This window comes from Platalea leucorodia (genome assembly GCF_965183815.1).
Source record: "Platalea leucorodia genome assembly, chromosome: 26".
NCBI classification, from domain to species: Eukaryota; Metazoa; Chordata; class Aves; order Pelecaniformes; family Threskiornithidae; genus Platalea; species Platalea leucorodia.
Window position 1 is genome coordinate 1059090 of NC_138848.1, and position 27841 is coordinate 1086930.

Below are 27841 nucleotides of genomic sequence, written 5' to 3' on the forward strand. Positions count from 1 at the left end.
CATACACCCCCCCACCTGCACCCCCAGCACCCCAAAACCCCCCACATTCACCCCAAAACCCCCGAGATTCACCCCAAAATCCCCATACACCCCCATTCACCCCAAAACCCTGGACCCCCACCCCAAATCCCCCCCGATTCACCCCCAAACCCCCCAGACACCCCAAAACCCACCCCAAAACCCCCCACCTTCACCCCAAAACCCCCGAGATTCACCCCAAAAATCCCCATACACCCCCCCCATTCACCCCAAAACCCCCCACCTTCACCCCAACCCCCCCCCCAGGCACCCCCAAACCCCGGGGTGCTGCCGCTCCACCATCGCTTCCTCACTGGAATTTAGAAAACACCCCCAAAAAAAGGGGGGAAAAGGGGGGGAAAAAGGGGGAAAAAAAGGGGAAAAGGGGGAAAAAAAGGGGAAAAGGGGGAAAAAAGGGGGGGAAGGGGGGAAAAAGGGAGGGGAAAAGGGGGGGAAAAAGGGGGGGAAAGGGGGGGAAAAAGGGGAAGAAAAGGGGGGGAAAGGGGAAAAAAAGGGGGAAAAGGGGGGGGAAAGGGGAAAAAAAGGGGGGGAAAGGGGGCAAAAAAGGGGGAAAAAAGGGGGGAAAGGGGGGGAAAAAGGGGGGGGAAAAAAGGGGGGGGAAAAGGGGGGAAAAGGGGAAAAAAAAGGGGGGGGGAAAGGGGGAAAAGGGGTAAAAAAGGGGAAAAGGGGGGAAAAAGGGGAAAAAAAGGGAACCCCCCCCCACCCCATCCCAATTTTGGGGCAAAATCCAGGGATTTCCATCAACGACCGCGACTCCGAAACAATTATTTACACCTTTATTACAATCGTTCTTCTTCGAAACCTCCGGCAGGTGGAAAAAAATAAACCCGCCCCCCTCCCGCCCGGCTTCGATAGCTGGTTTTATTTGGAAATCCCTATAAAATAAAATAATATTAAGTCATTTTACAAAAAGTTCAGGGTTTTTTTTGGGTTTTTTCCCCGTTCCAAAGCCCGGACGCTGGAAACGCCGAGGGAAAAATAGTTTTGGGGGGCGATGGGTGCGAAAAACTCAGCGGAAATGTGAAGGAGCGAGGGAAAAAAATGAGTTTTCTCGCTGAAAAAGAACCATTTTTAGGGTTTTTTTGGCGCGGCGGCGGTTACCTGCTCAGAAATGCGGGGTTTTTCCCCCAAAACGCGGCGGTTTTTCCACGCGTGGGGTTTTTTTTTCCCGCTTTCGGTTGTATCGCCGGTGATTTTTCCAGCCGGGAATGGGGTTGAAGTCCCTTTTCCGATCTTTTTCCGCGGCGGGAAGGACGATTCTCCGCGATGCGGGGGGGGGAAAAAGGCACCGAGAGCCTCCGAGCGCAAACCCGCTTAATTTTGGGGGGGAAAATCCCCTTTTTGGGTTGCAAAACGAGCGAAATCTGATTTGCGATGAATAATTTAATGGCGATAATACAATTTTTTGTTTCTTTCTGGTTTTTGGGGGGGGGATTTTCGCGGTCGACTGCGCAACTTGGGGGGGGCCGTCAATATTTCGGCACCTTCTCGACCCTGAAAAATCTCCGAGGCCTTGAAAAATCTCCGAGGCCTTGAAAAATCTCCGAGGCCTTGGAAAAATCTCCAAGAAGCGGCATAAAAATATTGAAATCCGATAAAAAAAAAAAGCCAAAAGGACCCAAAACGCCCCCTCCCCACGATTACAAAAGCGATTTCACATGGTTTTTCTTGGTTTTTTGAGGAGGGGGGTTGTGGCTTTTTCTTTTTCCTCATGGTTATTCCCGGTCGCCCCAGCAGAATTTTAGAAAAAGACTATAATACAAAGGTTTTTTTTTTATTATTTTTGTAGTTAATTCCGGTGTAAAAATGAAGCCCGCGAGGCATCGGCGCGGCTTTCGAAAGCGAGAAATTAAGAAATCGCGGTAATTTTTTTTTTCCTCCGAGGTCGGGTTTGAAACGCGATTGGTTTCCCCCGCCCCGGGGGTGATTTCGATCGGGTGCGGGGTGGTTTTTTTTTTTATGGGGGGGGGGGGGAAAAAGCGCTAAAATAAAGAAAAGGCTGGTTGTTATCGCGGAGGGAGACGTTGATTCTTCTTTTAAAACGCGGTTTGGGCAACGCGCTTTAGTTCCAGCAGAAACGGAGATTTATATACACGTTCTATGGCTAAAGTTGAGCGCTAATGGAATTAAAACAAAAGAAAAGAACCCAAAACTCCCAAATAAATCAAATTACCGACTGCGCGCTGCTAATTCGATGCACGGAGCAGAGGCAGGGTTTGGTTTTTGGGGCTGGTTTTGATTTTTTTTTGGATGTTTTTTTTAATACTACTGGCAGAAAGGGGAAGCCGTGGGATCAAAACCCTTAAAGACGTCTTTAAGGGAAGCGGCGTCTTGCTGGTCGCCGTCCTGCGCCGGGCTGTTCCCCGCGAACGGGCTTCCCGCTCCCGATTTGGCGCTTTGTTTGACCATGCCGTAAACGGAAGGGACGGGGAGGTTGTGAACCCCGGGTTGCGGGGCCGTTTCTTGGGCAGGGGGAACGACGGCGGCGGCGGCGGTTTTGGGTCGAGGCCGGTTATAGCTGTTGTACCTGTCCGTAGCGGATTCGGCGGTCGTTTTTTCCGATTCGGGTTGATCCAAAGCCGATCGTCGGACGAAAAGGGGTTCCTTGGTTTTACCCGCCGTTTTGCCGGAATCGGAGGATTTTGAGGATGAGTTGCCGTCGGTAGGAGACTCGGAAGCTTTGCTGCCCGAGCTCGGAGTCCTGGGATCGTACAAGCTGATGGCGCTCAGCACGCTGCTCTGCCCGCTGCCTTTGCTCAACCCGCCGGCCGTCAGCAGCCGAGGGTCGTAGGGAGCGATAGCCGGGGCGGCGTCGCCGGCGGGCGCCGCTTCTGCCGTTTTAGCGACTCTAGAAACCCCCGTTTCCGCGGATTTTTGTAACCTGGGATCGGCGGGGGCTTTCCGCATCCGAGGGTCGCTGGGTTTGTCGCTCTGGCTGGAAGACGGGCTGCCGGCGGCGTTCACAGTCTTTAATATCCTCGACAGGAGCTCGAAATCGGGGAGACCGGTGCCCGAAGAGGAACCGGCGTCCCCCGACGCGGTTCCCCCCCTCTGCCTGGGATCGGAAAGCCCCGTTTGGGGTCTGTTAAGACGCGGATCGAGGGTAGGCATGGATTGAAGGGCAGCCGGGACGGGAATAAACTCTTGCTTTGGGATCGGTAGCGGAATCAGATCCTCCGGGCTCCACAGGATCATCCGGGCAAAGTTGGGTTTGTTGAGGACGACGTCCTTCTTGATGTGACTGAACTGCTGCAGCTGGGAGCGAGGATCCCGCAGGGAATGGCCCGGGAGAGCATCCAGCGGGATGGTGACGGGTTTATCCCGTAGAGCCCTTTCCCCTTCTTCTTCGTCGGGAAGCAGGGGGGGTTTCTGACCGCCGACGCCGCTGGAATGAGGAGCTTCTGGTTTGGGGGCGGAGGAGGGAATGTGTCGCGCGAGCCTGGGGTCGGTGGGTCCCGAATCCCCGGGGAGAGCCGGGACGGAAAGGTCGGCGTTTCGGGAAAGCCTGGGATCTCGTAAACGCGGATCGGCGGGACGACCGCTCCCTCCCGCTTGGGCTTTTTGCAGGCGAGGGTCGCTGACGCCGGAGGGCGGCCCGATTTCTCCGTGGGAGGGTTGGGCGTGAGGTCTGCCGGAGCTCTGCTGCCTCAGGGTTTTCAAAATGGAGGTGACGCTACTTCCACCGTCGTCTTCGTCGCTGGAATACCAGTTCCCGGTATCGCCTGGGAGGGGGGAGAAGAGAAAGCCGTTGATAAAAGGCAATTAAAGCACGGTTAAGCCGCGACGCCGACGAGAAGGTCCCCAAAACGCCTCTCCGCTCCCCTCTCAACTCAACGCTGCTCCAATTCCCAGCCGTCCCCGTCTTTGGCCGAAAACGGGGGACGACGCGGGAGAGCCTCGGCCCTCCCCGCTCTCGTTTTCGCAGTCCAAATTACCGGAGAGCCGTAAGCATCCCTCTCTTCCTCTTCCTCCTGTCTGCAGCAGACTCCCGATTGCACCACAACTGAAGCCAGCAACCCTATCTCCTTCACCTTCTGGCCAGCCGTTCCCGTTTCTTCGGCAGACCCGCTCCCCTTCCTTCACCAGCGACGCGCCCTTTCGGCTGCCGCTTTTCTCCGAGGCACTCGGCACCCCTCGTTCCCTAAAGAATTCCTCCCCACCACCCCCATTTCTCCCACAGCCCCCTCTTTTTCGGAAATCGCACCTCTGGGTGGGTAGAAAGCGAAGCAGATCCGAGTTATCCCCATCCACGCGCCCGGATTTGAACGGAAAAAAAATCTATTTTGCCACTTGCCTTCCTCGTTTTCACGGTCCTGCTTATTGCTCTCGGCTAGCCTCCGAGCTCGCTCCTCTTCCTCTTGCTGCTTCTGCTGGATCCGCAAGTAAAGCGCTCTTTGCGCCGACGGCATGAAATCGGGAATGCTGCCCGGCGGTTTCGCTAAGCCGGGCGGGCCTCCTTCGCACAAGGCATCGTGATCCAAGGAGGGATCGGGAAACATGTGCTCTCCCGGAGGCCCTTCCATGTCCTCGTACCCACCGTAGTCTTCTGCCGAGGAAAGAGCATCGCGTGTTAAAAGAAAATCTCAAAGCTGCGAAAAACAACCCGATTTTTTCCCCCTCTCGGCCTGCCGCTGTGCCCGGGGATCCCGGGAACGACCCCTCTCCGAGCCGGCGTGTCCGGCGAAGCGCGTACGAGCCGATCCCGGTAGATTTTTGGGACGTACCTGGGTCTCCCATCATGCCGTGATCCATCTCCAGGCCTTCTTGCTGCTGGTAAAAATTATCGTAGAAACCTTGCGGCGGTGGGACGGGCGGCATCATGCCGGAGTGGGGGGAATCATCCGGTCCGTAGGGCATCATGGGGGGTCCGGGCCCCATCGGAGGGCCGGGATTCATTCCCGGACCCATCGGCATGTCGGGGTGCATGTCGGGGTGCATGTCGGGGTGCATGTCGGGGTGCATGTCTGGGTGCATATCGGGGTGCATGTCGGGGTGCATGGGTCCAGGCATTGGTCCGGGGGGTCCTCCTGGCCCGGGGAACCTGGGGGGAGGTGGGCCTGGGTGCCTGAAAGAGAAAAAGAGAAGGAAATTTAGTTTTAACGCACGCTCGCCGCTTCTGGAGGGACGGACCCGAGCAGCAGCAGCCGCGCCGGAGCCAAAAACGGAGAGCAACCTCTTTTCTATGCGCTCGCGCCCGCCGTCAGCGGCTGCGTCGGGGCAGAGCTCCTCGTCGGACGCAAAAATCTGCCGTCCCCGTCCTTCTCCCCGCTACCGGGAGATGGTGACGCTCACCTCACGCCCAGCTTCTCCGCCAGCTGCCCGGTCGGCCGTACGACGATCTCAAACAGCGAGGGAATCTTTTTATACATGTCCTGTTGTTGCTGCAACTGCTGCGGCGAGAGAGGCTCGTGCATCGGCGGCGGCATCTGAGGCCCCGGCGGTGGAAGCGGTGGCGGCGGAGGAGGAGGAGGGCCGCCGGGGATCGGTCTCCCGTTCGGAGAGGTTGGAGCTGGCGGGCCGGGAGGGCGAGGAGGCGTTGGCAGCAAGCCGACCCCCGGGGGTGGTTTGGGGAGAGGATTGATGCCCTGTTTCTTTAGCTCTTCCACTTCTTTCTCATCCTCAGCGCCTGCTTCTGCATCATCCGCCAGCATCTGGGAAGACAAAGGAGTAAGAACGGATCCGCGGAGCTCGCCCGACACGCTCCAGAAATCCTCTCCACCCGCGGGATCTGCTTCCACGGAAGAAAAACAGAGGGTGAACCCGCGTTAACACCCGCCCCGTACCTTGTCCAGAAGCTCCCGCGTCTCCTCGGTGAGCGGATCGTGGGAAAACATGCAGTCATCCCCGTTGATACAGTTGCCCGTGGTGTGGAACAGCTTGCAAGGGAAGTCCCGTAGCATTTATTAAGGAGAATAAACCCCACCAGCGAGTTATTCCTACAGCCGGAGAGGCTATAGACGCTTTTCGCTTTGAAATGCGGCTCTCACCGCGGAGGATTTTCGCGGTCACGACACTGATATTAAACTACCGTTGCCAGAAACACCCCGCTTTCCTTTCTGCCGTCGTCTTCTGCAGGTGCAACGGCCACAAACCTCATTTCTTCAACAGGAACGGTGAGGCTAAGAAGGAACCGGGAGGGCTGTCTGCGGCCCCGGTCGTTCAGCCTGTCAGCGGAGGACGCGTTGCCCAGGAACGGCCTTTTTTTTGTCCCCCCCGATCCCCCCCCACGTGCATCTACGCAGAGTAAACGGCACTGATTTAAGGCTGGCTGAATAAACCGGTAAAAAGCGAAAGGATATCATGCATGTAAGGGCAGTTTTCAGCCCTGGCGCAGTAGCCGGTGATGTAGAACTTGCACAGTTCCCGTTTCTTTGGTAGTTCAATGTCGTGACTGAAATTGCAGTGGTCGCCCTGTTGGGAAACAACACGACGGCGCGTTAGCAGCTGGAAGCGCAAAGGCGTTTGTCAGCAGCCCGGAACACACCTAGGCCGGACAGGGAGAGGTGGACCCTTCCCAAAACGCTCCTGGGAGGCAGGAATCCCTCCCCGAGATGGGTTAAAACCCGGACCTGACGCTTCGGCGACCGTTCCGCGTGCGTATAAAGAGATCTACAGCGATATTCTTGAATGATTCCCTTACCCAGGTACATCTGCCTTCCACAAAGTATTTGCAGATCACTTTCCCTTTCTTATCCGACTGCTGGTGGGGTTTGTCGTGGTCGTTCCGCCGGTAATTTCCACCACCACCTCCTCCATCCTATCGGAAGCAGATTATATGAATTGACAAAGATGTTGAAATACAAAGCAACGGATCACATGAGAGAAATTAAAACTTCCTACGCGGCTGTCTCCGAGAGGGAAAAACACTGAGATTTGGGATGAAAAAGGGAGGCGAAGACAAGCGCGCTGAGCCTAGCAGGCTCCTGAGCACGGCTCGAGGGACCCGTCAGCGGATCGGAATCCAAAACATCCGTCCCCTTCGGAGACGGGACAACTTTTGTGGATCCCGGGGAAGACGCGTTTGGTTTTTTCGCTCCTGCGAAGGCTTTCTTCGAAGCCTGACTGGATTGACGGAGGGGGATGGCGGAAAGGGGGGCAGCCAGCACTTGCAGCAAGCCGTTAGAGAGCTCCTTACCCCCATGTCCTCATCGTAGTAATCGTCGTCTTCGTTCATTCCACCTCCTTTCCCCATTCCACTTCTGTTTCCACCTCTGCCTCGTCCTCTGCCCATTCCTTTATTTCCTCTTCCTCTGGGGCCACGACCACGTCCTCGATTTAAACCTGAAACAGGCCCCCTCGTTTCTCATTTCTCTCCTTCCGTAAGAAGCGAGCGAGAGCGAGCGGAAAGCAGGGACCGTCGCGGCGCAGCTCGTTACCCCACTCACCCCGTCCACGATTCTCCTTACTCCTGCGGTACTGATTCAGCTCTTTCGAGTAGTCGTCGTACTCGTCATCGCCCATGGGCTCCTCGTTATCGCAGTACTGCAAACGAGAAAGATGGGTGCCTTTAGCGAGCGGGGATGAAGCGCGGCCCGGTTCCCCCTCAAACGCAGGCGCCCCGATGGCGAAAAAGAACATTCGCTCGCCTCCGTGGTTCCCCGGGAGGAGGTCAGAGGCTCGGGACTTACTTCCATCTCTTCGTCATACATTTCCTCCTCTTCCTCGGGGTGGTCGCCTCTGCCTCGCCCTCGGTTCCCTCGGCCCATGCCTCGGCCTCCTCTCATTCCCCCTCTGCCGCCTCGCCCTCGGTACCCTCTGCCTCGGCCGCGGCCACCTGGCGAAACGAAGGGGACGGGGTCGGCTTTGTGCTGCGTTTCACCCCTCAGGGCCATTAACAAAGCACAATAATATGCCAGAGAAGGCAAAATAAATAATAACCTTTCAGTACGGGATTAGTGGCATCTTAAAACCTTGTTTCTAAGTGAATCAGCTTTTAATATGCTAAAAGAACGGAGTTTTCCGAAGCCAAATGATAACCTTTTTTAAAAAAAAGCAATGCCGTGCGACCACGTTAGCTGCTGCACAGGGATGTTAGACCGGTAACGTAGACCTGCGTCCTCCAGAAGCGATGATATCAGACTCGTTACGCTACCGCTCGACTGCCTTTTCCTTTCGTATAAACGCTTTGTTTTATTTTATCCCATTTTCAACCGCTTACGTGCTTTTAAAACGATCTACGCCAGCAAGAAGAATGCTTATTTAAAACATTAAATTATCCACGGGGATCTGAACGTTCCCCTCGGAGCGGAAAAGAGGAAACAACGCTTTCCCCTGTCGCAAACTAACACCGCTGAGCGGTTTAGGCCATTGGCTCTCCGCGGTTCACCTTCAGGAAGCTTCCCGCACGTGTCGGGCCTTATTCGGCCGCAGACCAGCTAAACGAGCTGCGGGTAACGAGCGTCGGAGATACGGTGAAGAAAGGAACGTCGAAACGTACCTCGCCCCCGGTGGGAGCCTTCCTTTGCTCTCCGGTATTGATTCAGCTCTTTGGCAAAGTCATCGTAATCTTCCTTCCCTAGATCTTCGTCCTCCTCCCCCTCGTACTGACCGTACTCCTCGTTCTCGTAGTCCTCATACATGCCGTAATTCTTGCTCTCCATTTTAGAGTAGCTCTTCTTTTGCATGGGAGCGCTGTGAGAGGACGGATACTGCTGGTGGGACTTTGGGAAAAGCAGAGAGGTTAGGGATGAAGGAATGTCTCAAACCCGGTATCATGACTTAAATTTTTAAAAATCATTAATAAAAAACCCTAACAAAGAACAGCGAGGTGAAAAATAAACAGGCTAAAGGACCAGAGCTAAAGCGTGCGGCCCGTAGATGGAGCTAGCCGGGCACCTGCGCTCAAATCTTGCAGCGGCTCTGAGCCAGAGAGCGGCTTCCCCTTCCCTGTCCGCTGGCGGGTACTTACGGAAGAGTAGGGAGGGCTGTATTCCCTGTATTTTCTGTGTCCCTTTTCACCAGGACTGAAGTCCGAGTCCTCGCTGTAATCGGAGAAGTCATCGCTGGAAGAAGCGTGGCGCTGCGAGGCAAGGAACAAACGCGCGGTGCAATTTGATTACGGGCCAGCTCCGACTCCGACGCTGCTGCCAGGCCTCTGGCCCTTCTGTACAACACGACTAAGTCTCCCTTTGTCTATTTTCTTTTTTAGGAAACCCAGTTTTTGTTTCACAAAATCTTGCCTGAATTACACACTGGAAGCCTGCTAGCGGGTTATCTAACGAAGACAAACACGATACGCCTCCTGCGCTCCAGAAATTCTTGGAACTTCAGTAACGAACATCCTTGATTTTGCAAATACGGCAGTCTGCAACCCGCTTTGAGGTAAATACCTAACTCCAACGTAATTCCCTAACTCAAAAGTAACGAGCAAAGTAATTCCCTAACTCAAAACCTGTTTTCTGTCTGCTCTGCGTCCTCAGACGGACGAGAGCGCTGCAGCATTTGTATCCTTCTACCTGCGGACCTCGGTGCCCCGCTGCTGTGCTTGCCCGTCCTCGGAGGAGGAAGGCGTTAAGGAGCTGAACCCCGAGAAATCCTGCGAGCGCTCCCACCTCGCAATTATCCTTAGGGGAAGAGCCTCAAACCACCCATAGTAATGTTAGAGGAGGAATTCCCTGGAGATGCCTGACGGCAGAGGAAGGCAGACGGGAGCCGGGATCCCGCAGGACCCGGGAGGCAAAAGCAGCGCATGGCTCACCTTGTGTTTGGATTTCCTTTTCTTCTTGGATCTCCTCTTCTCTTTCTCTCTCTCTTTCCGACGCTTGCGCTTCATCCGTCGATGGGCCTTCTCGTCATCTGAATCGCTGTGGTGCTTCTCCCCTTTCTCCCTCCGACCTCTCTCTTGAGATTCGGAGGGATCCTGCGCCTCCTCCCCTCCGTCGTCCTCCAGCTCCCCTTCTTCCAGTTCTCCATCCTCCCTGTAAAGCAGACAGGCGCGTTTAATTCCCCTGATTCAAAATAAAAAAAAGAAAAGAAAACCCGCTTACTCCGCTCACCAGCCAGCCAGGCGCTCGGCTCCCAAAGCGTTCCCAAATTCCTAACTACCGCGGTTTTAAATATCTGACCGCAAAGACCGATTCTGTTCGTCTCTGCCACCGAAATCTGCTCAAGCTCTCGCTCAGCCTGGAGTTAAACACGGCGAAGAAGCATCTCGCAAACAACAAACCGAAGCCACAACGTTATGGCGTTCAAACTTTCGCAGGCCATTAGCGCAAATCCACTCCCAGAAGGGAAATTGGTGCTTTGATAAAAGGTTCGGTCCGCTGCAAGAACCGAAATCGATGTTTTAATAAAACAGTTGGTCCTCCAGAAGACAAGAATAAGTAAATACCGCGTTGGTTTGCCCAATCTAGAGAGGTGCGCCCAGTTCTTTCCACTCTCTCTGCCTCCTGCTACCGTTCACCCACCGCTGTGGTTAGCGGAGGTGATAAAGCAAATCTGAAACTTCCCCAAGAGGATTCCCCAAGCCTCACTCAATTAAATTCAACTCAAAATTACGGGGATACGGGTTACGAGAAACTTTTTACGACCTCGTAACGGATTAAATGTGTGTTACAGCACGGGTTCAATCAGCTCCTGCCTTTTCCTTCTCTCCCGACAGGTCCCCAGTTTGTCGCCGCGTGATTTAAAACAAGAGTGGGGTCTCCTCCTCCCTTTTCATTTAAGGTAAGCTATAATTAAAAACATAAACGCCGGCTTGTTTATATACGTCACGGTGGTTCACAAACAACAATTAAGGAGCTGAAATGGGGTTTAGGAACGGCATTTGGAAAAAGCCGTGCTGCACGAGCGAGCTGACCTGTTAACTTCAGGTTACGTTAACCAAAAAAGCCAAGAAAAACTGAATTATTTCCCCAAACACATCAAAAAACCTACAAAAACCAGCGTTAACGGAAGCATCCCGGGGAGGTTTCGGCATCGCGGAGAGCAAACGCTCGCATCCAGCCGCCCGGTCCGACTCCGATGCAAAGCTCCCCTCTTGTTTTTGTTTGCGCTCGCACCATTTTAATAACAGACTAGCTCCAAAATCAAGCTCGCTTAAGTATGACTCACGAAGCTCTTAACCCTGACGCGTAATTCCTAGGGGTATATACAAGTTTTAAAGGCGAGTATCAGCGGCCACGACTTCCGTCGCAGGAACGCAGCATCCTTCAGGTGTTTGTGTTCAGCGAGATCAGTTTTGGAACAAGACCTGAGAAACTCGGGCTCAGCACAAAGCAAAAACGGAAACAAAAGAAGCTGACGGAAAGGAATTTAAATATCCGCGTATTTAAATACTGAAATAAAAGTCCTGCCAAAGCCTCTCTCCTTTCCCCAGAGGGACAGGTTCATCAATAAACGGATTTCAAACTAGAAATGCCACCAGCTTTCTGGATCCAGTTTCCAGCAACCTACTAGCGAGCACAGCGAAGCGAAACACCGACGCAGCTCGGCCCGGGCCCGGGCCAGGCTCGTAGGAAACGAGGAGCTGCTCTAAAGCCCGCTGCGGCCCGATAAACGCCCTCGCGCCATACGTCTTTGCCAAAAAAAAAAAAAAAAAAAGGCTATTCCCTTCGGCATGGCTCCGTTGACATCAGCGTCATTTACCCTCTCCCAGAAGGCCTCGCCGGCTGGGGATCGCGATCGCTCGCTGCCTTCAGAGAGGAACGAACGCGTGCCGCTAAACGCCTTAATTGCAATTTTTCAGGAGCGATAATTAGCCTTCGGTTTGGATAGCACAGGTGCTTTTACCCTGCCTTGAGTTGCTCCGGTCCGATATCGAGGTTTAGAGGAGGCTACGCCCCTGGAGCCGCGTCCCCATCGACAATCGCGCTCTTAAATTCGCCGTGGTTACAGAAACGAGGACCGAAAAGGCTCCAAAGCGTAAAAATTTTGCGGCCGTTGCAAGGATTATTTGAAAAGCACCAAGCGACGGGATGAGGCCGAACCCTCAAAACGATCGCGGAGCTGTTTAGCAGATGCGTATTAATTATTTAATCAACGCGCATCTCCTAAAGAAGGGAAGTCTGATTATATAGACGCTTAGATACCAAACGACATCGTAAGACGGGCAATATCATCTCCTGCCGTTTTTTAACTCCAGTTCTGCCGGATTTGAGTAGGTTTGGGCCAGAAACGATACATCAGCCTCTCAGAGGGGCTTATTTAGCGCTGGGGAAAGCGCTCTGAAAAGTTTCGGGCAAGTATTACGGAAGCATTGACTTTGCCTAATGGTTTTAAACACAACGAAAGGGAGGCATTTTGAAACACGGCAACCGGCGAGCGCGGGCGTTTGAACCGAACGATTTCTAAGGCTGGATGGAAACAAAAATTAAAGCAATTAAAGCAAGGTTGCGCATTTTCGGGGGACGGCTCACCGTGGAGAGTCGCTGCGGGTATGCGGTGAAGAAGCCATGTCTGTTAAGCAACTATTGGTATTGCAGAAAACACTGACTGGGGGAAAATTCTTCCCCGAATCCGCGCTCATCTCGGGCTTTCCTATCGCTCCTGCCCGCCTGATCTATAGGGGACGGTCCCCGGCGCAGCACGCATCCTCACGGAAGGACCCACGCCGGCTGCCGCGCGGCGTTTGTGACCTCAGCGCCACGGCAATGACGTAACACGGCGGTGACGACGCCTGGAAAAAAAACAAAAGCCCTTTCCAATCGTTATCCTGCCATACCGACAGCCTGAGCGCTTTGCTAGGGGAGAAACAGTAGGAATGACGGCGTTACGAGAAAATTCAGTGGGTTTTTGCTACTGAAGAACAGCGCAAGAATTAAAACATTATCTTAAAATACATTATGTCACTTTATACAGCTGAGGCTTTGTTAAATTTGGAAATGAGTGTAACGAAGCGACAAATGAGCGGCCTAGACGGCGGATTTACTGTCAGTTATAGCTGATACACCCTCCTAACCCTATTAAGGATATTATTGCTCCGTGCTCCTTACACCTGAAAGAAACCCCGTCGAAAATAAACCTCTTGGCTCCCATCCTTGGAAAAACACAAGTGGTTTTTTACTGGTTTTAAGAAAAGAAAGAGCTCTGTGCGCTCTCACCTGCTCTATACAGACACGTACCTCGGAATAACCTCTATACAATACCCCAATAAAAATAAAACCCTATTTAATAGCCGACCTGCTGGAAGAAACCTTCCTTTATACGGCGGCTTTTTGCACAAGAGGTGCAGCTGAGCGTGAAATCGGCCGCCCCGGTGCGTGATCTGGTTTTGCCGGAGCGGATCCACGGATGCCGAGAGCAGGGAAGGGGGTTCGTGTACAAAGGTTTAACTTTGAGGAATGTAAAGCACGGAGGGGGTGAAAATGGTTTTTTTTTTTCCCGAGCGATGCAGCGGGAAGGCTTTGAAAATAAAGCGCAAACGCTCTGGAAGTCACCGGATTGCGAATCCGCGCAATTGAATCTGACGATAAGCGAATGTTGGCTTCTAATTTTACGTGATTTTAAGTAAAATGCTTGACGGGGACTTAAGCTGCGCACACGCGTGCGTATCTTTAGGACAGACACCTTCTGCCTCAAGCTGAGCGACCGTGAGAGTTTAAAGTTGATTTTTAATAATCTGATGTATTTGACAGCGTACTCCATGGCAGGGCAGGTGGGGGGGGGACTTATCAGATGGCAAATTAAAATCGTAAACTCAATAAAACCAATTAAAACCTGAAAATTAACCGTAAACCAACTGGCTGAGCTCGAGGGGGAGTGGGTTTTTTGGCGAGAGCGGATCATCCCGGCCGAGAACAACTCTCCACAACCTATTTCAGAGCGGGATTTAAAACCAGACCCCTCCGCCCGTACAGCGCGGCAGGGATATGGCGCTGCTTTGAGTGGAATTTCGCTCTTTTTAGGACAGACGTGTCGTTTTTGCTCATTCTCTGCATTATTTTCTCGTGAAAACGCAAGGCCAGGCTTTTCAGAGTGACCGCTACGTCCAGCTAAAGGTTATTAATCACACATTTAACGCTTCAGCAGAAGTTTACTGCCTCGCCACCGACTTGCTCGGAGGAAACGTATCCTACCCCAGCATCACACCTGCACGCTCCGCACCGGAGGAAAATTATTCAGTGAGATCTCTATTCTTTCACCAAAACACTGATTATTCCAGGAATAATCCCAAAGGAACTAAGCTCTCCTCCGGCCCGCCAGTGCGGCCGCCTTCCATTTTATTCCAAGTGGAAACCAGGGGAAATACATCAATCAAGAAATAAAAGGAGCACCGCTTTGAAGGCAGCGGGGCCACGCTGCCTCATTCAAACTGCGCGGACTAGGGCAGAAGTCCTTCAAATTTATCAGCTTTTTATATCCTCTATACAGTTGGGGTTTGGGGGTTGTTTTTTTCATTATGGTGACAAATATGTTGTATTAATTTATACGAGGCTTGGAGAGAGACCCCTTTAGCCCGCTCCTGGCTGTAACTGGGGCAAATCCTCCTCCTGACATCCCTAAAACCCGTGTTTTTAAGCGATCTTTATACTAAGGGAAACTTTCGAGCGCTATTTGGTCACAACTCAAAGATTTCTCGGGGAACGGGCTCGACTCAGCTGCTAATTCTGAACGTCCTCTCTGCTCCCAGGTTAGCTCCTTCCCGCTCCTCCTATCCGAATCCTTCAGTGAAATCCTAACGCTGAGCGCTGACGTCCTCGCTGCCACAGCACGGCTGATGCCACAGCAACGGGATACGTCCCAGGCCCTGGAAAAAAAAAAAAGCCGCTGGGGTCTAGGATTTGCTTTAGCCCTTCCTTTAACCCGGTACAACAAAGCCTCGCTCGACCCAAGGAGCCTCAGCCGAACAATTACGCTCTTAGGGAAAAAAAAAAAAACCTGTCCCTGCAAAAAAAAAAAGATTCCTGGCGGGTGCTTTGCTGCGCTATCAGAAGTTGCTCCCATTTTCCAGGGAGCGACTCACGGTACCGATGTTAAATGCTTGCCTGCGTGTTTGCACGATTAAAAAGGTAATCTCTAGCAAATCGTGAGCGTTAGGAGGAGGTTAAGCCCGATTAAAAATGGGTCAGGGGAAGCAAGGCATGAGGAAAAGCCCCAAACAAGAAGCTGGACTCCTACTGCTAATATTTAACTATATATATATATATTAAAAAAAACCTACTCGCTTTATGGAACCAGTCAACAACTCCTGTAAACTTGGCAGTACAATCCCTGAAAACTCCTGACATTCGAACAATTCCTGGTTCTTCCGCCCCTCAACAGGGAGAAAACGAACCTAAACTTTTCCGGCAGCTTATTTTCCTTCTTTTCTACCGCATCTGTCCTTTCCAACTCATCTTGGTATGGATTAAAAAATTGCTTATGCCATTAGCAGCGGACAATCAAAAACCAGTTTGGATTTTTCCGGGATCAAGAGTGGAAGTATAACGCTTAACATGTACGTACATTTAGATAAAGAACCCAACAAAGTTACTAATTGAATATATTAGGGGGGAAAATCGATGCTATGAGGTCGCGCTCTCTCTGGACTAGAGACATTTTGGCCAGACCGGTAACGTTTTCAAGCTCTGATGGTGAACCTTTGATCGAAGGGGGGGCAAAAAAAAAAATCCCAGCTTTATGATTTTGTGGTAAAGTTAAGCTGCAGAAGGTGCAGGGACCATAAGGGTCCCGTCACAAACATTTCAAAACAGCGACAAAAAGGCGTAAAAGACATCACTGGATATTGTTTTATGTGAAAACCCCTTTCTGGAATGCAATTAAGTCTATAACGAAAAGCTCTCTAATTTGCTCTAGCAAGTGCTTGCGTTATTTTACAGCTTAAGCAGATGTATACACCTTTTTCTTTCTTTTTTTAGGGAATCAAGACAAGAGGGAAGCAAACCACCACAATTTCAGACAACTGTATCGGTGTGCTTAGAGGAAACACTGGGTTTTTTTCCACCCGAGAACAATGTAAGCTGGATGAAAAGGGGCAAAAGTGTGTGGTTTTGGTCTCCAGGAAAAACTAAGCCAAGAAATTAAATTAATTGGAGGGGGAGAAATACCCAAGACTGTGCATGGTGTTCTTACTTCGAACTTGAATCGTGTGAAGTAGCGTGAGGAAGAAACTTGAGCTTTTCGTTAACGCACCTGATCGACAAAGGAAAAGAAAGGGAGAAGGAAAATCGAGGACGCTAACGAGATTTGTTACAAACTGGGTGCTTGCACTGTACTTCAATTTCTCTAATTATCCGACATGAGGCTGTACATGGGGATGGGGGAAAAATGTGTGATGACATTTGGGAAACGGTGCTTTTTTGCCACCTTTTTTTTTCTTTTTGACACACTTTGGAGTTGTTTAACAAAACTTTTTTAACATCTTTTTCTGCTTTACGGGCAGACCCGCACCCCGGGGCAGCCGGTTTACAGTCAACGTAATGGAATGAGGATGGAGTTTGCAGACAAAGCAATGGATCCACATCCTACGTCTAGATGGCATCAAGGGTCAGAGTGGTATGAGTTTTACCGAGGCATCTCAGTGCTACTTCAACTGGAAACGTCACAACAGACATATTTGGGAGTAAATTGTGTGCTTTTGTGACTTTTTTTTTTTTTTCTTTTTTTGTCTTTTAAACATTCACATCGGCGGGGTGCACAACTCTATCGGGCATTACAAAGGGGGGAGAATTCTGCTTGGTTTGTACACAGACGGGATCAACTCACTGCTTACACGAAACGTACCCTGCAGACGATCTCAGGACTGATTTGGTGGCGGGGAGGGAGAGGAGGAGGGGGGTGGGGGGGGGGAGAAAGGCAGGAAAAGGTATAATTTAATTATTCAATAAAAGAGCTTACTTACCAACCCAACCCTGCATCACATGGAAAACAAAACCTCCTCAGAGACAAAGGCATGCTAATGCGTACAAGCGGCTCTCTGCACTGCACACCTGCCCTCCAGGGGAGTGGGAAGGCAGCAAACCTCCCTCCCTTTTTTTATCTTTTTTTTTTTTTCCCCAGACATACATGCTGAAGCTGTTTATTTTTGCCGATACTTTCTGGCTATATGGTTTCAACTAAGAAAATGAACTTAAAAAGAAGTGCTAATAAAGGAAACGGCTAAAGTTATGTTGGGGAGGGGGAAGAAGGTGCTTTTCATACATCTCAGAGGAAAGAGGGGGGAGAGAGAGATATATTTTTAAACTTTTTACTACCTGGAGCACTGGAGGTGAGCCTTTCTCTATTTTTATATATATTTCTCTAGATATATTTTTAAACTTTTTAATACCTGGAGCACTGGAGATGAGCCTTTCTCTCTCTCTATTTATATATATATTTCTCTCTATATATTTTTAAACTTTTTAATACCTGGAGCACTGGAGGTGAGCCTTTCTCTACCAAGGGGGGGGTGATGGAGGCTATCGCCCCCCAACACCCCCCCCCGGACCCCCAACCCTCCGTACCTTCCTGCCCCCGCCTGCCGCTCCCTGTTTGAGCCAAGGAATATTTTTAAGAAGCAGCAGGAAGACAAAGGGGACGTTAATGAGGCCAGCGCTGCCCAGGAGAAATAACGTCATTAAAGACCTCATTAAGGACCCCCCCCCCCCCTTTTTAAAAAAATAATAATAATAAAAAAAAAAAGCAGCTAGGAGCCCCCCCAAGCAGCTAAGACCCCCCTGGCCTCCTCCAGACCCTCGCTCCTCTCATAAACCCCCTCTAAACCCCCCCAGCACCCCCCCACCGTGGTACCCCAGGCCCTACGCTGCCCTCAGGGCCCGGCTCAACCCAGGCCGCGGCCCCCTCCTCCTCCTCCCTCGGCCTCCTGCTCTACCCAGGACCCCCCCCCAAATATCCCCCGCTGTCCCTGCCTCTGGCCCCGCTTCCTCCTCCACCTCCTCCTCCTCGGAGACCCCCCTCCGGGCCCCGCTTATCCCCCCCCTCCCCAAAGCCGGGCCTACCCCCCCCCCGCCCGCCTTAGGCCTGCGCCCTGGCCTCCCCCCACCCCACCCCACCCCCCCCCCGGCCCCCCACCAACCGGTCGCCCCGCGTCCCGTCCAACCCCCCCCCCAAACCTGGTCCGGCGAGCCGGACAGACAGACACAGACAGACAGAGAGGCTCTCGGGAGAGGCGGTTACTGGACCTTTCGTCCGGGCCGTGGTGGTGTTGGAGCGGCGGCGGCGGCCGGGGGAGGCTGCAGCTGCCGCTGTCGTGGTGGTGGCAGGACGGAGAAGGGGGGGTGGAGTGCGGGCTGGGGGGGGAAGCGGCGGCGGCGGGGGGGACACTCGGGCTCTCCACGGCCATGGGCAAGAGGGACGGTGGGGGGGGGGGGGGGAAGCGAACGGGGGAGGGGGGGAAGGGGGGCACAGTCACTGTACAGCGCGGGGGTCGGTACGGCCCGGCCCGGCTTATCCGCCCGCCCGCCCCGCGCTCCACGGGCAGGCACACAAAATGGCGCCCGCCGGCACGCAGCCGCGCCGAGGCAGCGCCCCGCACGGAGGCCGGAAAAAGCCGAGCGTTGCCGGAAATAGCCGAGGGGGTGACGGAAATAGCCGAGCGATGCCGGAAAAAGCCGAGCTCCCCCCTCCGCTCCCTCAGCGAAAGGTGACGGAGGTTGCCGAAGGTGAACGGGAGATGGCGGGAAAGCCCGAAAAGTGCCGAGGAGGTGAGGAGAGGATGAGTCCATCTGAGCGGGAGGGAGGGGGGGGTGGGCTGTGGAACTGAGCGCCCACGCGGTGGTCTCTAGCCGAGCGACGCGGCCGCACGCCCTCACGCGGGGAGAGAACGGCGGGAGAAGCCGCTCGAGCTGGTTCTTCCGTGGCAGAGCGGGCGTGGGGTTGCGGGAACGCCCCGGGCCGTGGCGTGGATCCCCCCCTCCCCTCCCACGGTGGACGTGGAGCCGTGCCGGGTGCCGCGCGGGGTTTGGGCGGGCCGCCAGGGGGCGCTGCCCCGGCCGTGAGGCGGCGGCGGAGGCGGCGGCGGGATGGTGGAGAAGGAGGAGGGCGGCCCCGGCGGCATCAGCGAGGAGGAGGCGGCACAATATGACCGGCAGATCCGGCTGTGGGGCCTGGAGGCCCAGAAACGGTCAGTGGGGCTGGGGAACCGGAGGAGGGACCTGGGGGAGGGGCCCTGGAGGAGCCGGGGTGGGGGGTTTCTGGGGGCCCTGCGGCCTGTGAGGAGCTTGTGGGCTTATAGGGCCTTGAGGGGCTTTTGGGGGGTCCTATAGGGGCTTGGAGGGGCTTCTGGGGGCCCCACAGCGTGTGAGGGACCCTGAAGGAGCTTGTGGGGGGCCTCTAGGGCCTTGGAGGGGCCCTGCAATGTGAGGAGGGGCTTGTGGGGGCCCCACAGCCTGTGAGGGATGCTGTAGGAGCTTGTGGGGGCCCTATAGATACCCTGCAATATGAGAAGGTCCTTGGAGGAGCTTGTGGGGGGTCCTGGAGGGGCCTGGAGGGGCTTGTGGGGGCCCCACAGCCTGTGAGGGACCCTGAAGGAGCTTGTGGGGGGCCTCTAGGGCCTTGGAGGGGCCCTGCAATGTGAGGAGGGGCTTGTGAGGGCCCCACAGCCTGTGAGGGATGCTGTAGGAGCTTGTGGGGGCCCTATAGGGACCCTGCAATATGAGAAGGTCCTTGGAGGAGCTTGTGGGGGGTCCTGGAGGGGCTTGTGGGGGCCCCACAGCCTGTGAGGGACCCTGAAGGAGCTTGTGGGGGGCTTCTAGGGCCTTGGAGGGGCCCTGCAATGTGAGGAGGGGCTTCTGGAGGGGCTTCTGGGGGCCCCACAGCCTGTGAGGGATGCTGTAGGAGCTTGTGGGGGCCCCACAGCCTGTGAGGGATGCTGTAGGAGCTTGTGGGGGCCCTATAGGGACCCTGCAATATGAGAAGGTCCTTGGAGGAGCTTGTGGGGGGTCCTGGAGGGGCCTGGAGGGGCTTGTGGGGGCCCCACAGCTTGTGAGGGATGCTGTAGGAGCTTGTGGGGGGCCTCTAGGGCCTTGGAGGGGCCCTGTAATGTGAGGAGGGGCTTGTGGGGGGCCCTATAGGGGCCTGGAGGGGCTTATGGGGTTCCCACAGCCTGTGAGGGACCCTGTAGGACCTTCAGGGGGGCCCTATAGGGGCCTGGAGGGGCCCTGCAATGTGAGGAGGGGCTTATGGGGGCCTTGTAGGAGCTTGTGAGGGCCTTGGAGGGCTCTGCAGTGTGAGGGGGGCCTTGGAGGGCCTTATGGGCGTGTATAGGAGCTTGTGTTGGGCGCTATAGGGGCCTGGGGGGGCATTGCAATGTGTGTGGGACCCTATAGGAGCTTGTGGGGGCCTATGGAGACCCTACAGCATGTGGGAGGGCCCTGTAGGGGCTTCTGTGGCGACTGTAGCCACTGTGGGGGGTCCTCAGGAGCTTCATAGGGGCTTCAGAGAGGGGCCAGCAGTGGGTACGTAAGCGTATATGGTCTATAGGGGCTTGCGGGGGTCTGTGGGGTCTCTGCCTGACTCCATGCAAAACTCAGGCTTAGCCACACTCGCTGTAGTGCGCATTTGGGTGGAATTTGTGCCTCCTGGAGTTGAAGCTGGGGGGGGCCGGGAAAGGTAAACGGCTTCCAACTCATTCCCAGCTGGAATTTCAAAGCATCTGCTCCCACCCGCCAGTTCCTGGGTCTTTCCCTGCTAGAAACCCTCTTGCTCAGCCCCTGTTTTCTCTATAAGGGCTTTTTTTTTTCAGCTTTCAAGTTATTTTTTGTGGTCCTTTTCTCCGGTCTGTCCAGATTTCTGCTCGTTTCCAATTTCTTAGGTGTTCCCCAGGAAGCAGCGATGGGGTTTGTTCGGGAGAAGGTGGAACAACCCCAAAATATGAGGACGAACATAATGATGTTGCTGGATGCAGATAAAAACGGGCGTGAAAATAGGCCAAAAAAGCAGGAGTCTCTCTGTTTAACAGCCCGGATTGTCGCTCGGTGCTGAGTAAACTTGATTTTGTCGGAAAACCGACACGGACTAATCGATAACAGACTTCCAAGGGGAATACCTAAATACCTAAATTAGAAAAGGAGAGGAAAACGCATCGGTCAGTTGTTTGGAAGACGTAAAATGTGCACGCGCAGTTTTGTGCTGGCATAAGTATACACCAAAATGTATTAATTTCCCATTAATTACAATAAATTATATGAGGAGGAGCTCCAGCCTTTTTTTTGGGGGGGATATTGGGCACCCCGAAGCGTGCGTTGTAGTGAACCCACAACCCCCGCGCCGCGTTCGCTGAAAAGCAGCGCAACGCTTCGGTGTTATTCCCTCTTCCAAAGCTGCAAACGCTCTTTTTCTCTGTGAATTTTCCCAAATTACCCGCTCCTGCCAGCCTTGCGCGTTTCTCTCTTTGCTTCCAAATTGTGTTAAACCCGCTTTTCCCCAGGCAGGGATGCCGAGGAGCGCGGCTTTCCCATCCAGCCGTATTTACCCGCCGTGTTTTCCCTCCGAGCGCCCGTTCCCCTTCGCCCCAGCCGAGCCGTTAACGCTGACCGGGTCTTTCCGCCGCAGGTTACGAGCTTCCCGGGTGCTGCTGGTGGGGATGAAGGGTCTCGGAGCAGAAGTGGCAAAGAATCTCATCTTGGCAGGCGTCAAAGGCTTGACCATGCTGGACCATCAGCAGGTGAGGAGCTCGCAGCTTTGGTTAGCAAAGCTCCCAGACCCGTCCCGGCGCGGTACGGTGCCAGCGCTGGAGGACTCGCTGTTTTTTGGGATAAATATTCTGCTTGGGGTGGAATTATTCTATTTTGGGGCACGTAGAGTTTGTGTTTCCAATCGTTCGCGTGGCAGCTAAACGCCAGGCTGCGCTCCTCCGCCCGCTCTCGAGCTGGGGGCTGAACCGCAGCCTCCCCTGTCCCTTTCTGGATGTCCTCGGGTGCTGCACCCCGCTCGGAGAAGCCAGCTTATTTCTGGGGACGCCTGGCTTTGCTCCCGACCCAGCCCTCTCCCCTCCGTCTCCGTCTGGACAGTCCCTTCCCGTGTTTTATGGGGGGCTGGTGGGCGCGTGCGAAGCAGATGCGGGGCTCGAAGCTCCCGCCGCCAGTCTCCTGGAACCCCAGAACCCCTAAACAGACTCTGCGGTGGGGTTTAATTCCCGATCCGGAGCTTTGTGCCCTACGGCAAACGTCGCCAGCGCCGGCTGAACGTGTTTCTCACGCCGGTGTGGCCTCTAGGTCACGGCGTGGCGTCTCCTCCGGCGCAAGAGGGAGCTGCGAGCTCGGGAGCGGGGAGAAGCGAGCTACGAAGCTGCGGGGGATTCAAGAACAGCGCGAAATAACCAGAGATTTTTTTTTTTTTCCCCTCCCGTTATCTCGCGATGAGTTTTCCTGCGGCGAGGATGGCACCGCTTAACCGTTCCCTTCCAGGCGTGAGTTCCCGCTTGCGAAGCACCCGCTTTTCCCACCCTGCCTGTGTCCGCGGGAAGACTCATCCCTCCGTTTTCTCCCGTTTTAGGTTTCCCAAGAGGACACGCGAGCTCAGTTCCTCATCCCCGTGGGTTCCTTGGGCCGTAACAGAGCCGAAGCCTCGCTGGAGCGGGCGCAGAACCTCAATCCCATGGTGGACGTGAAAGCCGACCCCGAGAGCGTGGAGAGCAAACCCAAAGAGTTCTTCACCCAGTTCGACGCAGTACGTGCGGCGGGGGGAGAGAAAGGTCGGAGGAGAAGGGGCTTGCTGATATTAAGTCTCCTCACTAATTGCTTTTTTTTTTTTTAATTCCGATTGCGTTAGCGCTGAGAGCGTCAATCCTTGAGCCGCGGGCAGCTGCCTGCCTGTTGTCGGCGCGAGTTTTCGCGCTGCGGTTACAGGTTGAGCTGCCTGACTGTTTGCAAACGGCATCTGTTCCCCTTCTGGTCTCCTCCGTAGGTCGCATCAGGCAGCGGCTGCCTGGGGTTTGGGGTTGTTTGTTTTTTTTTTGGGGGTGCGACGGGGCTGGTAGTTGTAGGAACCGCAGCCAACGCGGCTTCCCAACTCAGCGTTCCTGCCGGATGGTGAAAAATCCGGCAGCGGCTCTGAAAGCGAGGGGAGGAGGAGGAAAGCATCCAGGCCTTGCAGGGCGGCAGGAGCCGTTGAGGGGAACGTAAAGCGCCGATTATAACAACGTGGCCCTGCGGGGAGCGTATCCTGCTCCGCTCCCACGATAGACAGGCCCTGAGCTTTAAAAATATCCCTATTTAGCTTCGTCTCCCAATTCCCACCGAAATTATCCGGAAACGGGATGCCGTATCCCCTAACCTCCTAATTATCCCTGGAGCGAAGGCTTTGAGAATTAGCCCGTGTGACGGGAGGGGAAAATTGATAATTACCCCGAGCGTTGCGCCCCGCTGTGAACGAAACAGCAAATCTACCCGGAACCTTCCCCGCTGCCGCAGGACGGCAGGGAAGATCTCGCACCCCGCTAATAACCCCGTGAGGAGGAAAAACGAGGGTAAACGTTCAATTTTTATGCCGAGAACAACCCCTCTCTGCCTGCAGGTCTGCCTGACCTGCTGCTCCCGGGACGTTATGGTGAAGATCAACCAGATTTGCCACAAGAACAGCGTCAAGTTCTTCACCGGCGACGTTTTCGGCTACCACGGCTATATGTTTGCCGACCTCGGGGAACACGAATTCGTGGAGTGAGTCCGGGGATTTCGGGGAGCGGGTGGCGAGAGGAGAACCGGCCCCGCGAGAAGGGCGTCGGTGTTTCGGTCGCCTTCACCCGCTCGGGGAGGCCGCCTGCTTTCGACACCCTGGAGATTTTAAATCTTTAAGGGTTGTAAAACACTGATGCTCAGCAGCACGAATGAGGATTGCGGTTTCTCAAAGCGAGCTCTATTTTTTGCCTCCGTAGGGAGAAAACCAAGGTCGCTAAAGTCAGCCCCGGCGTAGAAGACGGGCCGGACACCAAAAAAGCCAAACTCGACTCATCGGAGACCACCATGGTGAAAAAGGTGAGTGAGGGGGGAAAAAAAACCCTGCAGAGGCTTCCGAGCCCCAAAAACCGCGTGGCGGTTTGGCCGAGGGAGAGCCGGAGGGGTTTTCCGGGCAGCTCAGCTGCCTTTTAGCCGCAGCGGGGTGGCTTCTGCCGGCTTCCCAGGTGAGTTTTCGGCGTCTCGCCGGCTGGATCTTCACTCCGCGCCGCTGCTCCCTCCTCGCTGAGAAGCGAGACGCTCGCGGTGCTTCGTTTAAGCCGCGTCGTCCCGTTTTTTGGGGGATACACCCCCCCCCCCAAAACTCTGGCTGCTCCCACCTCGCTGCTTTTTTCTTTCCTCTGTGGCCATACTGGTATAAAGCAACTTTTCTACTGGTTTTGGTGGGGGCAGGCGAATTGAAACAGCTTTAACTGGGGGAGCTCCGGCTTTTTGTGTGTCAAAGCTGCATTGTTGCTGCTGTCAACTGACAGCCGAGCTCCCTTTTAGTCAGCCGGGAAGTTTTTTCCATGTCTTGGGGGGCCGAAATCTGCTCCGAAGCAAAACCTTTTCACATTGAAATGCCTCCGGCCTGGGCATTGTTTTGCTCTCCCAGCTGGAAATTTAACGGAGGAGTGGAAATCCCCTCGACTTTATCTGGCTATGAGGAGAATGCGAGCTGAGCCAGCAGATTAACGCCCCTTTGTGTCCCTTTCGTTCCCCCCCCCACGGCTCAGAGGGTGCAGCTTCCCCTCGGAAAGTCTGGGAATATTCCCCGGATGCCGATGGAACCAGCTGTCACCCTCCCGCGATTTGGAAGGAGGGGAGGGATGGCGATTCCGAACGCGACGGGTTCGGATACGGCGAATTCCTCCAGATCCGTTTCTGAGATGCCAAGAGAGGGCCGGGGCTCCGGCAAGCCTTTCCCTGTATCCGCGGGCTTCGCGTCGCGGAGAATTTCCCAACTCCCTCGTTTCACACCTCCGAGGTTCGGAGCCGGTTTTTTCCAAAGCTTCCGGAGTTTATGCTCCTCATCCCATCCTAAACTCCGACGCTGAGGGCTATTAGCGTTACCTTAAAAGGTTTTAATTAGGCGAGCGGGTCGCTGAGGCGTCTTCCCGCCATCCCAAGGGTTTCGCGCCCGGCTGCCGCGGTCCTTGGCGTGAAGGTGAGGGCGATCCTGCTCTCCTCTCGCCTCCCTCCGGGAATAAAAAGCCGATTATTTTTCCGCTCCGGTGGCTCCGGCTTTCGTGTTCGTCCCCGGGTCCCCTCGCTGAGCTAAACGGGGAGAAGGGGGGGGGGGGGGTGAACGCCGCCGCGTCCTTCCCCCCGCCGTGATGAAGAGGAGGAGAAAGCGGCTTTTGTTTCCCGGCCCTCGGCCTCGCCGCCGTCGAGACGGGGCTGGGGAGGGGGGCCGCGCCGCCCGGGATGGGGGGGCTTGGCGCTGGTGCCGAAGACCCCCCTCCTCATCCACCGCCGCCTTCTCTCCCCTCGCAGCGAGTGGTTTTCTGCCCGCTGAAGGAAGCCCTGGCCGTCGACTGGAGCGGGGAGAAGGCGAAGGCGGCGCTGAAACGCACCGCCCCGGATTATTTCCTTCTCCAAGGTAAATCCCGGCCTCTTAATTCCCGTTGCTTTTCCCCGCCGGCATCGAGGGGGGCGAGGGGGGAATTCGGCTTCGTCTGGTCGCGAAACCAGGCGGACGCTTCCCGAGATCCGCCGCGGCGAGTGCGGGGCGCTTCCCCCGCTAAAACCGAGCTTTTTTGGTTATTTTTGTTGTTGGCTTTGAGGGTTTTTTTGCGAGTTTGACCCCAACAGCGCCAGCCCCCGCCGCGCGGCTCGGGCCCCGGTTACTCATCCCTTTGCCGTGAGCTTTCGGCTCCGGCGGTGGCTCCCGCCGAGGCATCCGGGGAAAGCCGAGCCACACCGGAGCGTCTCGCAGCCCGGCTCTTCCCTTGGGAAGCTTTCCCAAACCCGCTTTGCCATCGCTTCGAGGCTCCTAAAAGAGCTGCGGCTCCCCTCGGCTTCTCCGGAATTGCCGGCAGAGCCGCGCGGCAAAACTCCCGGCAGCCCCTCGGCTGCGTGCCGGCACCCGGAGCCGGCAACATTGTGACCCTCTCTCTCCCCCTCTCCCAGTGTTGTTGAAGTTCCGGACGGATAACGGCCGGGATCCTTCACCCCAAAACTACGCCGAAGACTCCAAGCTGCTGCTCCAAATCCGCCGCGACGTCCTGGAGGCGCTGGGAGTCGGCGCCGACCTGCTGCCGGATGAATTCGTCAGGTGCGGTGGGGAGCCGAGCGCATCACCGGCGCCTCGTTTGCCATTTTTGCTCCTTTCCCGCTGGATCCGGAGAAGCTCCGGCAGCTCCCGCCACCCATTTCACCGTGAATCTCACCAGGAGGACGCCGGCGGAGACCCGAGCCGCCGCGTGGCCTCGCTTTTCCTCTGGGTCATCCTCACCGGGGATTAACGGCTCGGTGGAGGAGGTTCACCGCCTTCCCCAAGGCCTTTGGTGCCGTGGCTTTGACGCCGGGCCGGATTCCGGCTCGCTCCGCCGGCGGGATCCCAAGCAATCCCAACCGGCTCCGCCGGGACCGCGGCCGCGTGGAGAAATCCCCCCCCCCCCTCCCCTCGTGTCCTCGCGGTGACGCCGAACCCCGGTGTCAACCCCGGGAAGGTCCCCGGCGCCTTCACCGGGAACTCCCCGGCCTTTGCCTGCATGTTGCCACACGCTTCCCACCGGGAATGACGGGAATGTGCCGGGGGGACGCAGGGCCGGCATTTTGAGGGGCTTATTTTTAGCAGGGTGGCACGCGAGGGGGGACACGCCGCCGCCGTGGCCCTGCCGCCGCCGTGGCCCTGCCGCCTCCTTTTTTTGGGGGAAAAACTCAGCGTTTTAACCAAACCAGGAAGCTTTTTTTTTTTTTTTTTGGGAAAAACCGCGGCATCTCCGGGCTTTGCCGTTAAATTTCCCTTCCTTTTTTCCAGCTATTGCTTCTCCGAAATGGCTCCCGTCTGCGCCGTGGTCGGAGGCGTCCTGGGCCAGGAGGTGGTCAAGGTAGCGGCTGGTTTTTATTTTTTGGGGGGGCGAATCGCGATGTTTGGGGGGACGGGGGGGGGCTCCGCACGCCGCACCCTTCCCCCCCCCGCACCCCAAAAACCCCTTTCCTCACCGATTGGGGCAGCCCTTTTTGGCGGGGGGACCCTGGGCTGCGGAGCCAAAATCCCTCCGCTCCCGGCTTCCTCCCCCCGGCACCCGGCTTTATTTTTCGGGAATGGGGTGAACCCCAATTCACCGCTCCCCGAATTTAAGCCCCCCCCTTTCCCGTGCCCCCCCCCCCCCCAGGCTCTGTCCCAGCGGGACCCCCCCCACAACAACTTCTTCTTCTTCGACGGCATCAAAGGCAACGGGATCGTGGAGTGTCTGGGCCCCAGCTGAACTCGGGGGGGCTCGAGCCCCCCCATTTTGGGGTTACCCCGTGGCGATGGGCTAAATTTGGGGTGCGGCCGGCACCCCGTGGTTCGGTATGGGGGGGTTTTTTGGGTTAATAAAATCGTCTTTCTACAAAGTGGTTTATTTTGGGGCCGGAGCCGGCTGTAACACGCAGGGAGGGGCCCCCCCAAACCCCAGGGACCCCCAACCCTGCACCCCTAAACCTCGGGGACCCCCAAACCTGCAGGCATGGACCCCCAACCCCCGCAGCCCCCCCAAACCTTGTGGACCCCCAAATGCTGCAGCCCCCCCCCAAATCCCATGGCCCCTCGAACGCTGCAGCCCCAAACCCTGTGACCCCCAAACATTGCGGTCTCAAACCCCGTGGACCCCCCCAAAGCTGCAGCCCCCCAAACCCCATGGACCCCCCTAAACCCCCACCCCTATGGCCCCAAACCCTATGGACCCCTAAACCCTGCAGCGCTCAACTTCATGGACCCCCCCAAATCTCATGGAACCCCCCCAAACCCTATGGACCCCCCCAAATCCTGTGGACCCCCACCC

The 27841-nt window shown here is 55.4% G+C and overlaps 2 protein-coding genes and 1 pseudogene across 7 annotated transcripts in view; 2 read left to right on the forward strand and 1 right to left on the reverse strand.

Annotated features, from left to right (window-relative positions):
- The window catches only part of LOC309600877, a 1771-nt pseudogene extending 1429 nt beyond the window's left edge, over window positions 1-342 (forward strand). Inside the window, exon 2 of the transcript in view lies at window positions 286-342. The product of the transcript in view is annotated as an uncharacterized misc_RNA (transcript). The remainder of the gene's footprint in view (window positions 1-285) is intronic.
- Window positions 343-881: 539 nt separating this feature from the next.
- On the reverse strand, window positions 882-18274 carry ZC3H4 (zinc finger CCCH-type containing 4). Of its 4 annotated transcripts, none has more exons than XM_082333635.1 (15): window positions 16051-16721; window positions 12396-12655; window positions 9737-9956; window positions 8948-9058; window positions 8477-8699; window positions 7668-7813; window positions 7425-7521; window positions 7175-7320; window positions 6680-6796; window positions 6339-6450; window positions 5823-5932; window positions 5332-5690; window positions 4764-5104; window positions 4334-4585; window positions 882-3761 (listed from the first exon to the last, which is right to left on the reverse strand). In XM_082333635.1, exons 2-15 carry the CDS (start codon window positions 12503-12505, stop codon window positions 2305-2307), a joined length of 3801 nt encoding a protein of 1266 aa, XP_082189761.1. In that variant the 5' UTR covers window positions 12506-12655; window positions 16051-16721; the 3' UTR covers window positions 882-2304. The 4 variants fall into 4 exon arrangements, with proteins under 4 accessions (XP_082189761.1, XP_082189760.1, XP_082189759.1 ...); XM_082333634.1 differs by lacking the exon at window positions 16051-16721 and adding an exon at window positions 13159-14485; XM_082333633.1 differs by lacking the exons at window positions 12396-12655; window positions 16051-16721 and adding an exon at window positions 18099-18274.
- Window positions 18275-18510: 236 nt separating this feature from the next.
- Window positions 18511-27407, forward strand: SAE1 (SUMO1 activating enzyme subunit 1). Of its 2 annotated transcripts, none has more exons than XM_082333614.1 (9): window positions 18511-18620; window positions 21469-21580; window positions 22411-22584; window positions 23431-23573; window positions 23789-23888; window positions 25344-25449; window positions 25980-26124; window positions 26833-26902; window positions 27191-27407. In XM_082333614.1, the coding sequence occupies exons 2-9, from the start codon at window positions 21500-21502 to the stop codon at window positions 27281-27283; spliced, it is 912 nt and encodes a 303-aa protein (XP_082189740.1). In that variant the 5' UTR covers window positions 18511-18620; window positions 21469-21499; the 3' UTR covers window positions 27284-27407. The 2 variants fall into 2 exon arrangements, with proteins under 2 accessions (XP_082189740.1, XP_082189739.1); XM_082333613.1 differs by lacking the exon at window positions 18511-18620 and adding an exon at window positions 18915-19039.
- Window positions 27408-27841: the final 434 nt, after the last annotated feature.